At 38.0% G+C, this 17,403-nt stretch overlaps 1 protein-coding gene and 1 pseudogene across 2 annotated transcripts; one reads left to right on the top strand and one right to left on the bottom strand.

The window, feature by feature from the left end:
- The first annotated feature begins 1,088 nt into the window (after positions 1–1,088).
- LOC149023236 (uncharacterized) lies at positions 1,089–9,516 on the top strand (annotated as a pseudogene).
- LOC149023235 (uncharacterized) lies at positions 3,742–16,414 on the bottom strand. Of its 2 annotated transcripts, none has more exons than XR_016171506.1 (5): positions 15,988–16,414; positions 14,901–15,057; positions 12,173–14,784; positions 11,426–11,833; positions 3,742–3,792 (listed from the first exon to the last, which is right to left on the bottom strand). XR_016171506.1 is itself a non-coding variant. In XM_089143786.1 (5 exons), the coding sequence occupies exons 3-5, from the start codon at positions 15,019–15,021 to the stop codon at positions 11,705–11,707; spliced, it is 2,862 nt and encodes a 953-aa protein (XP_088999912.1). In that variant the 5' UTR covers positions 15,022–15,057; positions 15,988–16,133; positions 16,307–16,414; the 3' UTR covers positions 10,607–11,704. The 2 variants fall into 2 exon arrangements, 1 of the variants encoding a protein (XP_088999912.1); XM_089143786.1 differs by lacking the exon at positions 3,742–3,792 and having other exon boundaries at positions 10,607–11,833; positions 15,988–16,133; positions 16,307–16,414.
- Between the last annotated feature and the right edge of the window lie 989 nt (positions 16,415–17,403).

Here is a 17,403-nt window from a genome sequence, read left to right as displayed (position 1 = left end):
TTGGGGAAACAAAAGCAGCTATTAAAACTGAGTTAGATTTATGGAGATCAACCTTGGGACTGAAAGTCTTTAGTAGAATGAATGCAGGGTCTATGGTGAGTGACTTTAAGTCACACTAGGACAGATAATAAATGGGTGTGAATTAATGGGAGGGAGATTCCGCAAATTGATTATTTAAGTACCCTCAATTTTAAATATTAAGGTGATATAGATGATGATGATGTTCAACAAAGAATTAAAATAGGATGGATGAAGTGGTCTAGGGCATCTGGATTGTCTTGTGATCGGCATATCTCTTCAAAACTCAAAGAAAAATTTTATAGGGACAGCCATAGGATCGCTATGATGTATGGTTTAGAATGCTAGCAGTTAAAAAGCTTTATATTGATAAACCAAGTATGGTAGAGATGAGGATGATGAGATGCATAAGTGGCAAAACTAGGAAGGATCATAGTAGAGCTTGTTTGGGAGTAGCTCCAGTGCATGATAAGCTGCAAGAAAGTCATCTAAGGTGGGATGGACATGTTCAATAGAGGTCTTTGGATGCTCTAGTATGGATGAGTAATTTAAGTTATTTGATGAAATAAATAGAAACTAAAATGACCTTAGAGAAAGGGGTGACGAAAGACATGCATGGCATAGATGTTACAGCAAGTATGACCTTGAATAGAGCTGTTCTAAGGGCAAGGATCCATGGGGCTGACCCCATTTATTTGGGATAAGGCTTAGTAGTTGTATTCTGAATTTGGTGATTTTCATAATTTTTTTTGCAATTTTATTTCTGTAAGAACAACCAATTTGCGGTATCTTGGAAGTATACTGCACCTACGTAAGATCCTTTGAAACTGCACGATACAATCTTCCCTTGCAGTCATCAAGTAGGTTCTTTTCCCTTGGATTTTTGAATGAATTAGGCACTTAGAAAATTGAGCCTTAACAATGTCTTTGAATTACATGCATTTGTCTTTGCATGAAAAAGCTAGTTTATTTTTGAAGAATTAAATTTTGTGCTTTTCTAATATAAACTTAAGTATCCAATTTATATGTGCTTTCCTTTGATATAATTTTTGTTTATGTCTCCAAAGGTAATGGATGCAGAAGGGCAGAAATCACAGGCATTATTTCCAGCCAAATTTCAAAAAAAAGTCTGTGGATCAGATGAGGTTTGTGCTATAACAAGCAGACCATATGACTTTCAATTTTGATTCAATAAGCTCTTTCTCATTTGTATTCAATTTTGATTCAATAAGCTCTTTCTCATTTGTATTCTTTCTTTATGTAAGATACTTGTTGTTGCTTTGATCTCTCTCCTAATGGCAAACCATTAGACCCCAATACATTTATTAACCCTTGTATGGATGAGCTCTTAACATGTGATCAAAATTATAGCTATGGTTTTCTGGCCCTAACCCTTTTCCTAGAGTTATTTTCAAATTTTCATGTTTGCAGTGGATGTATGGTGTTATGAATTAAGGACCCCTCAAGGCAGTCTGTCTGAGTCACAGTTCAGAAACTTTCGATATTTCGGTCAGATGGAAACAAGATGGTATGTCAAAATGGGAGAAAAAAATGCAGTATTTCGAAATAACAGTCATCTCATTTTGAAATTTCAAATCTTTCAGTCTAACAAATGCACTTTTTTGTCAAATTTTCTACTAGTTTGTTTAGGTAGTCAGTCATTTTACATGCCAAAATAGCCAGTTTTGTTTCATAGGAAAATTCCATGTTATGTTAAGATTTCAGTGAGTTCCATGAAACCAAAGCCGAAGAAAGAGCAGAATCTGAGGTAAAAGAAAAATGAAGAAGAAGAGAAGGAGGGAGAGTTTTGTGTGTGCTCTCCCCCCTCACATGCTATGTTATTAATAGCTGAAGAGAGTCCAGATCTAGGATACCTCCTAAATCTGGTTTCACACATAATACCAAAAAAGGAAACTATTCTCCCTTGCATTTAATCAAGCTACATAAAAGTAGAAAGTGCAAAAAATAGAAAGTAATCTCCTAATCTATTAAACAGAAAAAAAATCTGGGCAGAATAAAACCAGATCTTATCCAATCTATGGTGGGCCACACAAAATGTTGTTACCGTTGAAGTGGTAAGTGACATCTATCTTAACACTCTCCCCCAAGTTGGTGTATACAAATCAAAGGCTCTAGCTTGGAATAACAAAATCATATATTAAAAACTTCATCAATTTTAAACACAAGTAGCAATAGCATGCACTAATAAACGTTAAGAGAACTTCACCCAAGAGATAACCAACAACAACTTAAATAATCTTCATGTCAAGCAAATTATCCAACAATGGGAACAATAGGTGTCAATGAACATGAATCACATCCACAAACATAGCAGCAACAATAATACCAAAGACACCATCAAAATAATGCAAGTAATGGCAAGTAGTGACTGTCACAAAAGTGTAGCATCACTACATTACAAGAGGCAAGTAGTGTTGTGAAAAATAACAACGCAAGTGTACGCTGTCGTAACAAGTAATATAATGATAAAAGATCGTTGCCTCGAGGACTATAGATTAAGTACCAAATTAATTAAACCAAATTTATTCGAACAATTAATAAGGAAGAGAATTATTCTAGACTATAATGCAAATTGAAAGTTAAATTGAGATTATTAATTGCTAAAAACCTAGGGGTCAGATTTCACCATAACTAAGCATTCCCACCCTTTAATCCATCTTTATAATTTGAGAAATATTTTCCTGATTGATAGTTGAGATTCCCTTCCCTATCTACTAGTCTCTCTTGAGTACTAATAAAAATTCCCTCAATTGCTAGCCCACTATATTTCTACGTGGGTTACAACAACTAAGAAATCATTAAATTCTATGGATTCCCATGTAACAACTACACAAACCATGTAAGTATATCTCTATCCTACATGTAATTCATGGTTTTCTACTACAATGAACTAAACACATAAATCCCCTCTCAGTTCATTATGATTAACAAATCAGTTGATTAGTGGCCAATTAATCAAAAGCATGAAGAATAGAAGTAAAAACTCTATCAAAGGAAACAATATTCAAAATTATATTGATGAATTCAAGAGTGGAAATTCAAAGATAGGCTACATCTGATCCCTAGAAAAACTAAATTAGTTCATACCATAAATTAAAAACATTACCGAAGAGTTTGAGAACATTGAACGAAGATGTAGAAAAACTTAGTCCCAAACTTCAGATCTCCAAAGCCAACCAATGTCTCCAAAAGTCGTCCTCTATGTTCCTCCAAAGCTCCAAGAAGGTTCTTTATGCTCTTCCAAAGCTCCCAAAAACGATTTTGCTCTCCTTTTATAGATTAATTAAACTCAAAGTTTGAATCAAACTCAGAGTTCCCATCTGACTTAACCAAGGAGTGTTTGACGTACAAATCGGACTAACTTAGAGATCTCCAATGCATAATCCCACCGTTGGATTTGAAGATCAAGAAGTCGAGAAGCTCTCCTCCGAAAATTGGCTCAATCGGATACCGGATGACCATCCGATGAAGGGCTTGATCAAAACTGGACAGAGACACTCAAAAACGGGATTTTTGAGTATTCCTTATTTGAATTGGATTCTTTTTCCTCTTTTCCCTCTTTGATCAAATCCTAATTAGGAGACAAAATATAGAATCATCCAAGGACTCATTCTCTTTATGTTTTTGACTTTAGGAAGCTTCTAGAGTGCATTGTAACTTAATGATCAAGACTTTCCTTTCTGGAGTGGAATAAAATCCAGTTGAGTTCCATTAGGACTCTTGCAATAATACCCATATTTGATTGATAATTTCCTACACATAAAAGTAATAAATCTTAATTAGAATTTGTTAGGAAATATATAAAATCACCAAAATTATAGAAATAAAAGGAAAGGGTGCAACATATTCATTTTCATATCATATTAGGGTAAATTGATATAAAACAATTGTAAATACGTGGAAATATAGTAAATTAATTGTATAAAATAATATGCATGAAATCAACTTATCAAGTAGTAGGCAGGAGTCTCCGCAAGAGAAGAAAAGAGTGCAGCTAAAATGTCTACAAATGCAGTTCCAATGTCCACCTATAAGCTCTTCACAAGAAGGCAAGTAGTAGGTAGTAGATAATGATTTTTCTCAACCAATGGTAGAAATAGAGCATCAAACGAAGGTCTCTACAAGTCAAATATAGGTTTATATGAACCAAATAGGCAGTATAGGTTATTGTCGATCAAGTAGGTAGATAAAATATAGTAGAAGTTACTGCGGACCAAGTAGGTCAGTCATAGGGACTATGTCTTACTGCAGACCAAGTCGGTAGTTGTTGTTGCTGTAGAACACCATCTTAGGATAGGAGTCTTTAAACAAATATGGCATAAGTCCCCTTTCTCCCCCTCATGTGTTGGCCTTGCACGTGGACAAAAAATGACAACCAATATCCAATATAGGAAGATCCCAAGCATGAGTCTCCCATATGTGCTTTTATTGTAGATATAATCCTCATTCTTCAAGCAAGTAGATCCAAAGACAATTTCCATGCTCCCCTGATGGTAGCGAATGATGTAATATGGTAAATATACAGTGAGGATTAGTGATAAAAATAGTTCAGTGACAAGGATTTATGGTATAGATGGAAGTTGATGTTGAGGTATGCAAAATTAAAGACAAGGAGAGCGAAAGAGGCATATTCAGCCATAGATAGTCAGAAACAATGAGGAATCATCGGATATGTTAAATTTGAAATAGTTCCAAAGGTGGGTAGAAACATTTGTTAGAAACAGCAAGTGGCAGTGGATGAAATATGACTGATATTGAATTTGCAGGTTTAAGTTTGCTAAGACAAAACTTAGAGGAAACAGAGCAGCAACAAGTTTTTTATGAAAAAAATTTTAGATAATTAATTCCAGTTGCCAAACAGGGAATGAAGGTCTGAATATGCAACATGCAAATATACAATGGTGGGGACTAACCAAATCAAGTGGGACAAATAGAAAAAAGAGACAGCAGCAACACACAAGGAAAAGAAAGGGTTCATGATAGTAGAATGACAAAAAACAGAGGTTTCAGAGGCATACAGCGGGTAATCAGTATTACTATCAATCAGTCCTCACCATTGTATATTTGTATGTTGCATATTCAGACCTTCATTCCCTATTAACACTGGAATAAGAAGACAAACCACTCTGTCTTTTGTTGCTGTATAATTATTGAATCATTGGAAGTTCTTTTTCTATCATGCCATCAGTGGGATTTGTGGGATGTTTTTTCCCTTACAGAGCTTCGGAATAAGATCTATTAGTGAATTTGGCATGTGCTGGTTGCGGTTCTTAGAGTATTTGTAATTTGATTACTTCTGTTGCCAGTATAGAATTAAATGATTGATTTCTGTAGGGAGCTTTGTTGTGATGGATGAAAGTGGGAAAGAGAAGGCCCTTGAATCAGGCAGCAAGGTGGCATGCCTGATTTCTCAACTTCTTTTTTTCTGAGCAACTTCGTGCCCTTCAAAAATCTACAGAGTGGTTTGTCTTCTTATTCCAGCGGCAAGTATTAAATAATCAAATGACTCGATGACTATCATCTATGTTCTGTCCATACTCCACCCACCTCGGAGAACAGTGACTTGCAAAGAAGAAAGCAATATTGAATTGCTGAGATTTGTAGTGTCTGGCACTCTGGCTTTTCTTTTATTTAAGAATGTGGCATGTTAGCAATGAAAATCAAAGAATCAATGAAGCAATAATCAAAAAGATGTTTGTGGTTGCCTCAAGGTTCATGATTCTCAGCTGAATTCTTGAAAATTTAGGGGTGCCTAAAAAATTTTGAACTATAAAGTAATTTGAGTGCTCTCAACAGCTTTTCTTTTGGGTGAATGAAAAATATGTTATGGTAGCCATCAGGGGAAGGGTAGCTGAGGCTAAGAGGAAGAACTGTTTTTCATTAGATATTGATGGTGTTACCTCTGTTTCTTTTTTCTTTTTCCTCCTTCACAGGAGAGGTGGGATGCATCTTTGTGGTTTGGGTAGGAGGGTTAAGTGAGGGCCCATGGTGTTGAAGGAAGAGAGAGGGTAGGGTACGTGGAGGTGTTAAACCATAAAATTTTCCCAGGAGACAGAAACAGAGGTGGGAGGCAAATGGGTGGATAGTTGTAGGAAGAGGGTGAAGTAAGGGCTTTTGGCAGGGAAGGAAGACAGATAAAAGGGGTTGTAAAGGTGAAGGCTCTGTTTTGATGTTGCTGCCGGACCAAGCTCTGAGTGGGATATTTGGAGCTGGTCTCTCTGGAAGATTGTATCAGAAATGAACTTACAGAATTTGCCCTTTCACCTCAACTCATCAAAATCATTTAAGAGGGATAAAAGGATAACAAACTATTTCTTAGGTTTGTGGGAGGTTAATGGTAATGATACTTGGAAACATTTTAACCACCTAAACCAATTTGAAACTTGACTAGATCCAAATATTTTTTAATAGCTTTATGACTTACATCCTGAACAATCATTTATCTTTGCACTTCGTCTATTGGCATATTTTCTCTTTATCGTTACTGTGTTCTCTCCTTGATTGAGTAACTGTTGTTAGCTTCGCTTGATGGACGTACTCATGGAATATGAATGTATGATATGTTAATCTGGAGAAATAGCTTATGGAGCCCTATTATTATGAGATGTTAATCTGCAGAGCAAGCTTATAGAATCCTGTTCCAATGAGATGTTAATCTACAGAAATAGTTTATGGTATCTGATAAAAACCCTTATAATACCTTGGGAAATTATTACAAAGTTGCAAGAATTAACAAGATAACACTGGCTTCTATGGTGCCAGTCACCCCCCACACCTTGCGGTGTTCCCTCAGCCTGCGGCTGCTCACTCATAAACATTCGATCCCCTCTCCCCTCTCCCCTCTCTTTCCCCTCTATTTATTACCTCAACTAACCCTCATTCTCTCTCTCCTCCCCATCGCCTCATCCTAAGGTCCTAACAACTACCGGCCCCTCGAAAATCACCTTGTCCTCAAGGTGATGGAAAATTTGAGAAGTTTGGTCGTCACATGCTTGTCGCATAGCTGTATTAATTCAGCATCTTGATGCGCTCTCCTTGGCAGCCCATAGATCCCAACTCCAATTAATTTGAAACAATCCATACAGAGAAAAAGCTTTGACGCTTCATCGAATGGAAAGAACACACCATGAATAGCCAGAGGAGCTGGGTTCAGCCGAAAACCATGAACAACAAGCTGCTGTAATGAGTTGTGCATCAATATAGGGATTAAGGGCTTTCAATGGATAGCCGCCATTTTCTCCAGATGTGAAGAGGAAGCGATCAATTGCATGCCATTCTATGCATTCCAAAAAAATCATTTGTTTTCCATCGTTCGATAGATTCCTAGGTGTAGGATGTGAAGTTAACCCATGAGCAAGAGTAGGGTTGCTGATTTCACCAAGCGTCGGGTTCACAATCGTCGTTGGTGGAAGCTTGGGTAAAATAGCCTCAGATGCCGGTGTCTTCCAATCGACCGGATTTCTTTTGTCGCCATCAACGAGATCGACACCCATCTCAACCGCGGCGTCTCTCTCTCCTCCACCCGCACCTCCATCGTCAATAGCAGGTAAGGACCGTAAGGTTGAAGACGATGGTTTTACCCTTTGTTGGCTTGGTCGAGCCGCTGGTTTGGTGAGACTATGGGTCAGATCGGTTTTCTTGTTGGGTTGTGGTCCATCTGAAAATTTTGGGTTCAAGGTAATGCGGAGACCTGGGTTTTGTGTAAACAAAACGGGCCAGGCCCGTGAGAGATGGTTGAAAGCGGTAATGGTTTGATGGAAGGGGTTGGGTTTTGGGTCATGAAATTGTAATGGGCCCAAATTAATTCTTTTGAATGGGCTAGGTCTAAACACTTAAAATCATGGGTTAAGAAACATGGGTTGGATTTTGGGTTAGTGAAATAAAATGGGCTGGGGACTAATGGTATGGGTTGGGCCCAAGGGGGTTTCTTGGGAAATTTGACGGCCCAATCTTTGAACTTGGTTTTCTTTGGGCCTAAGCTTGATACTTTGCATACCTGGGTTGGGCGGAATTGATAAGAATTTTGGCTCTTAATATGTGAACCAAACCCATGAATCGATTTGAATTGAGCCGAACCAACCCCAAAAACCCAAAAACCCAATCGTCTTCTTCCCCATTTTCTGCAAACGAACCCTGTAGCCGCCTGAAGTCTTCCACCATGTGCTATTGTCTTCCCTCGGTTCCTCTTCTCGTCGCCAACCTTTGATCTAGCAGGAAGATTTATCGTTGTTGCTATTTTAATCCGGTAGGTGTTTATACCCAACTCTCCTTCTCTGCTTCTCTCTTCTCCATGCTCGGCAAGACTCATCGCCACTTGCTGTAACTTTCACTGCCCCATCAATCGACTTTACAGGGTGGTTTTGCGAATTTTTTCCATCGAAAACTGATGCATATTCAACATGGGGAATCTTTGCATTCTTCCCATCACCGGAATCAGTAACTAGCGCCGTCTTGAAGTTCCCCCAGGTAAACTCCGGCCAAGACCTCTCATACACCCAATCCAATGCGCTCCCTCCAAGTGTTGGAGAGCTATGCCTAACCGTTGGTCATCCTCGATGCTGCGTTCCCAGCAACACAACAGGATCTCAAGAAGCCAGCTCTGCACATCTTCGGTGCCTGAAAATAGCGGCAATACCATCCTTCTCTAGGATCGAACTGCTCTGATGCCAATTAATAAAACCGTTATAATACCTTGGAAAATTATTACATAGTTGCAAGAATTAACAAGATAACACTGCTTCTATGGTACCAGTTCACCCCCACACCTTGCGGTGTTCCCTCAGCCTGTGGCTGCTCACTCATAAACATTCGATCCCCTCTCCCCTTTCTTTCCCCTCTATTTATTACCTCAACTAACCCTAACTCACCCTCATTCTCTCTCTCCTCCCCATTGCCTCATCCTAGGGTCCTAACAATATCCTATACGGTCAGTTAACTAATTTATTTTTCTCAACCACTAATTCCTTGAGTTTTCTTCTAATGTTTGATGCCGGCCAGAAATTTTCAGAACAGCTGTTACAAATGATTCATATTGTGATCTAGAAATACCCATTTCTAGTCCTGAGGAATTGAATTCAAGTGACAGTGATGGTCTTGCCCCACTGGAGGGTAACTTGAACAGAATTAGGCCCATTGATTTGTATTCAGATTCAGAGTGAAATTCAGATGCAGATTCTTAAGCCTATATGGATCTCTTTTAGGCTTGACTATCTTTCCTGTGGAAATCAAATTCCTTTGTATGGGAAAGTTTGGGAGAATTAGGTTGTTTCCAACACTGGATCTTCATGTTGGAAGGTGAAGGATTTCCTACCGTTCGATAAAGAAATATCTGAAGATCTTTAGGGGTCAAGAATATTGTGAAGTCTTCGCTGAAGGAGAAGTTAATTGGTTTTCCTTCAATGGACTGAATTATTTTCTAGCGTACAAGATTCCGTATTTATGATTATGAAAGGTCTCTTTTGAGCCTGCCCTACAAAGTATAAAATACAACAGAAGGGTGGGCATAAAACCTCACCCCTCTTCCCCAAAAAAAATTGCCTAAATTTTGTTGTTTATTATTTATCATTGTTATTATAGTAATTATTATTATTATCATTATTGTTGTTGTTGTTTCCTACAGAAGGTTTTTCTGGTTGCATTGCCATCTTTGTAGCATTCTCTCTCCCCTCTTTGTATTCAAGTGATGTATTTTTTTTCCTTGGCTATTGCATGCAAGATAATGTTACCAATCAGATTGGAAGCTACCAGGGCTTGCACATCTGATACTCAAACCACTTATTTTTGCTTTTGGTATGTGTTATCTGAAGTAGCTTCTCTGTAAATAGGGATAAGGCTGCATTCATTTGTTTCTCCCGGGCCATGCAAATTATGAGAGCTTTGTGCATTGCATATGCTTTATTTTATTATTATTACTGTTGTTGTTATTGTCATTTTTTAATTTATATTTGTAGCAGTTACTGCAACAAATAAGAAAAGAACAGCAGGGACAAAGATGAAGAGAAGGGAGAATAAAGGAGATGGAGAATGGAAGAAAAGGGAAGAGAGCTTGCATGAGAGAGGCTCTTCCATATAGTGCTTTATTTATAATTGAAAAGCAATCTTAGTTTAGGAAAACTTTCCTAAACTGAGTTACAACAAAAAGGGGGTGGGGATAATTACATAAGATCTTCCAAATCTTTCAAAAATAGAAACTAATCCTAGGAATATTATTTGTAACTAAAAATAGCAAGAAACAAGCATAGATGGTCAAGATTTCTCCACAATATCTTGACCATGTGCAATACATAATCATCAACAATATTTATGAATCCTTGGAATAGATTTTGGTCCGCAATGCATTTTGAAAGCCAATTCTCCTGCATTTTCTCGTTTTTAGTGTATTTAACCGTACCCCCGAGGGGGGGGGGTTGTAAATGGATGTATTTTTAACCCAGGGTACATTAGTACATACTGAATGGAACATTAATTTCCTAGCTTGGGCCAACATAGGAACCCTTCAGGAAAAGGTGTGGGGGAGGACCAGTTGTCTGTATAATTTGTAGGATGAATAGGGATTATGTAGCTAAGATATGGGGCATTATGCAGGGAAAATTTGTAGGTGAAAGCATCACTAGTTTAACTTCTTTTATGAAGGGATCCAATGATAATTATACTATTTTATATTTAGAAAATTTGTGGCTAATTGCATATCATATTTCAAATGCAAATTCAGTTGAATAGTCTCTCATTTGTGTTTGTCAATCAGACGCTGCTGAGATTTCCCAACCAACAAATATTAAGGAAAATAAAACCATGTTGAGTTGAGGTACCCCATGGCATTTGGTCATGGCAAAGAATTGTTGGTTGGCTTTGGAGACTTGGAGCTTGGGAATAAGTTTTTCTTCATCTTCTTTCAATGTTCTTGAACTCTTCTGTGATGTTTTTAATTTCTAGAATGACTAATTTAATTTTCTAGGGATCAGATGTAGCCTATCTTTGAATTTCACTCTTGAATTCATCAATATAATTCTGAATATTGTTTTCTTTGATTGAGCTTTTACTTCTATTCTTAATATTTTTGATTATTGGCCACTAATCAACTGATTCATTAATCATAATGAACTGATAGGGGATTTATGTGTTTAGTGCATTGGAGTAAATGCCATGAGTTATATGTAGGATAGAAATATACTTACATGGTTTGTGCGGTTGTTACATGGGAATCCATAGAATTTAATGATTTCTTAGTTGTTTTAACCCACATAAAATATAGTGGGTTAGCAATTGAGCGAATTTTTATTAGTACTCGAGCGAGACTAGTAGATAGGGAAAAAAAATGTTTTTCCTAGAGTCCCCTTCCCTATTTATAGGCTAGTCTTTATTTGATACAATTCTAGATCGAACTGACTTAGAGAGCTCAAATGCACAATTCCACCGTTGGATTTGAAGGTCAAGAAGTCGTGAAGCTCTCCTTCAAATTCAGCCCGATCGGACACTGGATGACCATTTGATGAAGGGCTTGATCGAAACTGGTCAAAGACACTCAAAAATGGGATTTTTCTCTCTGCCTTCTCTGAATAGGATTCTTTTTCCTCTTTTTCCTTCTTTGATCCAGTCCCAAATAGGAAATAAAATCTTGAAGCATGCAAGGAATCCTTCTCTCCATGTTTTTGACTTGAGGAAGCTTTTAGAGTGCACTGTAACTTGATGAACAAGACTTTCCTTTCTGGAGTGGAATAAAATCCAGCTTGGTTCCATTACGACTCTCTTCACAGCATTTTCCAATAATACCCCTGCAGATTTGATTGATAATTTCCTACAAACGAAAGTAGTAAATCTTAATTAGGATTTGCTAGGAAATATTTAAAATCACCAAAATAATAGAAATTAAAGGAAAGGGTGCAACATAATCATTTTCATATAATATTAGGATAAATCGATATAAAACAATTATAAACACATGGAAATATAGCAAATTAATCATCTAAAATAATATACATGAAATCAACTTATCAGAAGCCGACTCATGTTGTCCTTAAATCTCATGTCCATTTATCAGTTCATTAGGGGAAGAATAACCCATAAGCTGGTGGAGGGGTGAACTAGATATTCGTGGCCCCACTTCTTGTTTCAAGGATGAAATTTTCACTTCTACCTCATTTGAGGATGCACTGGTTGATTCAGATTCTTCAATGCATGTCCTATAGCTGTTTCCACACTGTTTGAAGACCGACTTGTTCTTCCCCGGCACTTTTTCTTCAGAACAGCTGCCTGAAGGAAGCTTCTTGTCATTTGGATTACCTCGAAGGATTGGAAATGGAAGATTACCACCTTTCACAGAACTGCTCTTGCACATTGAAGGTTCACAGTCTCTGGAATGGGAAACCAGCTCCTCTTGTACAGAGTCATTGACATAGGATATGGATTCCAAGTTCCTTCCAGTGATAGGATTACCAACATTATCAGCCTCACTTGGTAGAGGCTCATCTGGATTTGGGTTGTAAGGAATGAGATGAGTTCTGTTCTGAAGTGAAAATTTTAGCACCTGAGAACAGGCACTGCACTGGAGCTGATGTATTCTTTTCTGTGAGAGAAAATCTTTGGGCAACTGCAACAGTGAACAACACCTGTAGCAGATTACAAAAGGGGCTCCACCTGCAATGGTTTGGCAATGCCGCTTAATTGACTGACGTCTGTCTCGATAGTACTTTTCCTGTAGATCATGATCCACAAACCTCTGGTTCTGGTAGTGCATCTGGCATCTTTGTGGTGAGAAACATGAATTGATATGTTTCTGCTGAGTAACTGAACTGGAACCTTGGTAGCACTTGTGAGCATAATGGCCTTTAAATGGCCCATGCTTACAGTAACTTCTGGAGGGTGGAAACTGGGGATGACATTGCCAGTCTTCTCTGCAAGAACGATAGCGGGAATGACCAGAATGGTTTTTACAGTATGCACCTTGTCCTGAGAAATGCATTTGAGAAGATTCACATCTTTGGCACCCATTTTGTCTTGGGCTATATGGTGCATGAGGATGCCTATGATTGTTTCCATCATAACAGTATGGAACTTCAAAGTCAACTTGTTTGTCACCGTCACACAGTGGTTGCTGTTTCACCCGCTGAATGCTTCTAGGAGGCAACCTTCCATTTGCAATTCCTCTCTGGTTATATGATCTACTTAGTTGATCTCTCAATTTATCCAGTTTACTGAGCAGTTCCATTTGTTCAAAGTAGTCAATTTCACAAGGAGAACATGTGCTCTTCCTTCGTGAAAATTCTTCATGCCTATGGTGTGAAGGGCTGCCATTCTCATACTCTGTAGAGTAACCCCTTTGGAACGACTCCCCAGACCAAAATTCACCACTTTCTGATCTAGTTCGATTCTTTTTTGGATGGAGACCATTAATGTCCTGTAAACATGCTCGACCTTGTGCTTGGAATGTGGATTCTTTCTTCAGGCGATCCATGATAGTCAGACCATGCTTCGCAGCTGATGAAATTGATGGTAACCTTCTCCCTTGATGCCTCACTTCTGGATTGCTACCAATCTTCTTATCCTTCAATCCATCCTCCCTTCTTGGTTTCTCTTTGTTAGAAGGAAACTCTGCAATCAGTTGGTGTTTGAACCAAGATCTTTTAGGTAAGTGCAACGGCTGCTCAGGAATGTTGTCATTCCTTTCATCTAAAGAGGAAAAACTACCATCATAAGCATGATAGGTTTTGGCTTTTGTAGATTTTGAAGTACCACCAGGTTTACCACTGAGACCCTTGTTGCCATGGTCAGTAGTTCCTGAAGCCTCAACTTTCTCTTCTGACCTTTTATTGTCAGACTTATGGTGAGGAATCTCCTGAGAGTGCCGCAACTCTTTACCCAAAGGCATGGAATTCATTTTCATAGGATTGCTCTTGTCAGATTGTATCTGATCTGCATAAGATGAGCTCTTTCTCCTCGAAGACTGTTGGCTTTCAGGACTTTGACTTGCATCATGTTCATCCATTTGTGTACTTCCATCTTCTGATGACTTTTCTTCCCTGTCATGACAACTGAAATAACTTGAAGAGACTGCTTTTAAGAAACTTTTACTTCCAGGTTGCTTGGTCGTACAATGTCCTGATTCAATCTGCTGTTTCCCATTATCAAGATCCAATGATTCACCAAAAGAAACTCCATTCATGAAGTTCCTGCTTCTGGATGGCACCATACTACAGTCTGTAAATTCGACTTGCTCCTTTGCATCAAGATCTGATGAGAACTCTGAATCACCTGTAGAAGCATCATTTAAGAAGCTTTTACTTTCAGCTGACTCAGTCCTACAATCTGTTGATTCCATTTTCTCTTCTGCACTCAGATGCAATGAACATTCTGAATCAGCCAAAGAATCTTCACTTTGGTCCTTCACATTCAGCCCTGATGAACAGTTCTCTATTTGAACTGAGCTGATCGATTTTACATATTCAGCATCATGCTGTGGTTGGTCCTGCAGTTGATCTATCAAATTCAGTTCTGACAAAGATTCAACTTCGCCCGAAGAAACTCCATTGAGGTTCCTATCTCCAGTTGCCTGAATACTGCAATCTGCAGATTCAGTTTGCTCTGCCACTTTCAGGTTAGATGAACAGTCTTTCATGTCACTATGATTTTCCAATTGACCTGAGCTGGTTAATTTTGCATATTCAGAATCATGTTCCAACTGGTTCTTTTGAGAAGTACTCTTTCCAGGTGATCCAGAGGTTATATGCTGTCCTTTCTTGCAATTTTTGGCTGCATACAATGACAAATTGAATAACCAATGTGTCAGGAACATCAAGTAAGAAACATTTTCTGATCCTGCTTTTCGACCTGTCCAGAAAGTACTGATAAATTGAAAAGAACTTTACCCTGAAGGGTGGCATGACAGCGACCACATCTATACAGTAGATGCTCAGGTGACTCAAGGAGAAGCTCTTGACATTTGGGACATCGGACTAATCGAACTAGAGCTGCTGCCATACTGTCCATGATCCTCAAGGTGTAGATTGAGTACACTTCAAAATTCTGTAACAGAGAACTTTAATCATGTCCTGAAATAATCCAATATACTAAGCTGCCAGTAATCTTTGATCTATGGTATCAATCAGACAGTGTCGTTAAAACCATCCTAAAACAGAACCTGCCCAACATGGACCATTAATTGAGAAAACTGCGTGGAGCACAGCAGGCAGAATCTCTGGGAAAATATACTGGCTGTCTTATATGATTGCTAATTTTTTGAGAGCCATAACAACGTTCCATCCACTGTGTGTTTCCAAATAAAAGGGGTGGTGCAAATAAAAACACACTTTCGAGTACAACCTTCGAGATTTCCTTTTGACAGAACAAGAAGGGGAGGCCAAAACAAAGATGTACCATGGCAGCCAGAGGCCCAGAGTATATAGCATATGAACATGAACAATTAATTTGAGAATAACTTCCAGAGAAACAGATTGCTTAAGCTTGAACTTTAGAAAAGGGGAAAAACATCAAAGAAAACTTTATACCATCAAACAGAAAGGGACAAAACTACAGTGAATCGGATGAACACCTATTCAACCATTTGAGGAACAGCAAGAATTATTTTTATTCAAATCATCTGGGATATTACAAACAATTAACATAGAGGTCTGGGTCTCTCAGAAGAAGAATTAGAAGGATCAAGACAAATGGAGTATAGAAAGTGAAATTCCAAGTCTAGATTTGGAGAAGGTAACTCTCAGATCAATTGCCTAAATACAGTTGGAAACCTTAGAATTCCAAGAACAAATGAAATATTACTACAAGAGACAATAAGTAGTTCAAATTAGTGGAGCAAACAGAGGGTTTTACAGTTTAAAAGGAAGAGCTCCAGAATTAAAGTTGTAAACAGAAAATGTAAAATTATCAGGTGAAAATCCACAAGAACAAGCAGAGATCTATTTGCTATACACAAATAAAACTGAAATCACTTACCTCTGAAGGAACAACACAAGACAAAATCCAAGACGACGTTAACAGATTATTTCCTTGTCGAACAGCTTACTACCTCTTCTCCATACTCTGCTCATACTCATCTTCTCTCGTCTCTGTGACTTTAAAGGTCATAATAAACGAAAGAGCTCCAAAAGTCCGAAACAAGAAGAAATGAAGTCAGAAATTCAATAGAGAATAACGTGAAGAACACGACCTCTTTTGAATTCGTTATGGCTACAGATTCCATGGCTGAAAACTGAAACTAAATTGAACTCAAAAAGTCCAAGTCAATGAATATCTAGAAGATAGAAAAACTCACCACTGGAAAAAGAAAGGTGATCTGGTTACAACTTACAATACCATTTTGGCGCCAACTAGCGTTGTGTCTTAACGGAGTCATTTGTAAAATTTCTATTCGAGCTCGATCCATTCAGACTATATATATATTTTGCAAGAAATTAATATACCGAAATGTATAAATAATATATCATTTCTTTTGAAAAGACTCGTTATCTTAGAAAAATTGTTGTGAGAAAAGATGATTTCAAATTTGAAAATAGAATTTTTTTCCCAAACAAAATTCATAAAAAGAATATAAAGGAGTATCTTTTTACTTTATTTTTTTCTTTTTCTTTTTCTTTTTTCTCCTTCCTTTCCTCTCCTCTGTATAAGGTTTGAAACTACTGGTTCAAACTACATACCAAACTAGTGGAATTCAAAGTTTGTCAGCATTTGCAGTGAAGTTTCCGTCGAGAAAGTTATAGGTTGCTCATGATTTCATTCAAGATTTGAAATTAAGGAAAGTCATCCTTAGTGGGGTAGAGCTTCAATTCCTCTTCAATTTCTATTTCTATGCTTCTTATCCATTCAATAAAAAATTTCTATTTCCAGGCATGTGAGACTGGAAGAAAAAATTGTGAGTAGAGAATTGGAGGGGAGCCAACAGGGCAAAGCTATCCCAAGGCCAAAGGGGCCATGGCCCTCCCCCTTCCTTCTCCTGATTTTTTGAACTTTGCCTCAAGAGACCCCTTTGGCTTGCTTTCCATGTGTGTGAGGAATCTTGATCTGCAACATCGAAGGGGGGGGGGGGGTTTGTGTTCTCTTCATAATTGACCTATGAGGGGTCTAATTTTGATTCTTTTGATAGAATTTAAAAGTGAACTTCACTCATAATATGTGGTGGAGAAGTACGAAAGGAGTTCAAACTTTTATCGATAGATAGAGAATCTCAACTCGAGGGAAAAAAGTGCTCGGATTTGAATGGCACACAAAGAGATACGCCTAGCTCACAAAGGTAGGACCTATGCCTTGAGTTGCAGGGCATACAACCATTGGCTATTCAGATTCAAGGTCGTGGGTCTTGATTTGACTGAGACTATCTTTCTATTCTTTATGGTGAATGGAGATGATGAGTCC

The sequence above is a fragment of the Hakea prostrata genome, chromosome 2 (assembly GCF_041222555.1).
Source record: "Hakea prostrata isolate BN-2017 chromosome 2, UWA_Hpros_2, whole genome shotgun sequence".
Lineage (NCBI taxonomy): Eukaryota > Viridiplantae > Streptophyta > Magnoliopsida > Proteales > Proteaceae > Hakea > Hakea prostrata.
The sequence above is the reverse complement of the archived record's forward strand: the minus strand, read 5'-3'. Positions and strand labels throughout refer to the sequence as shown.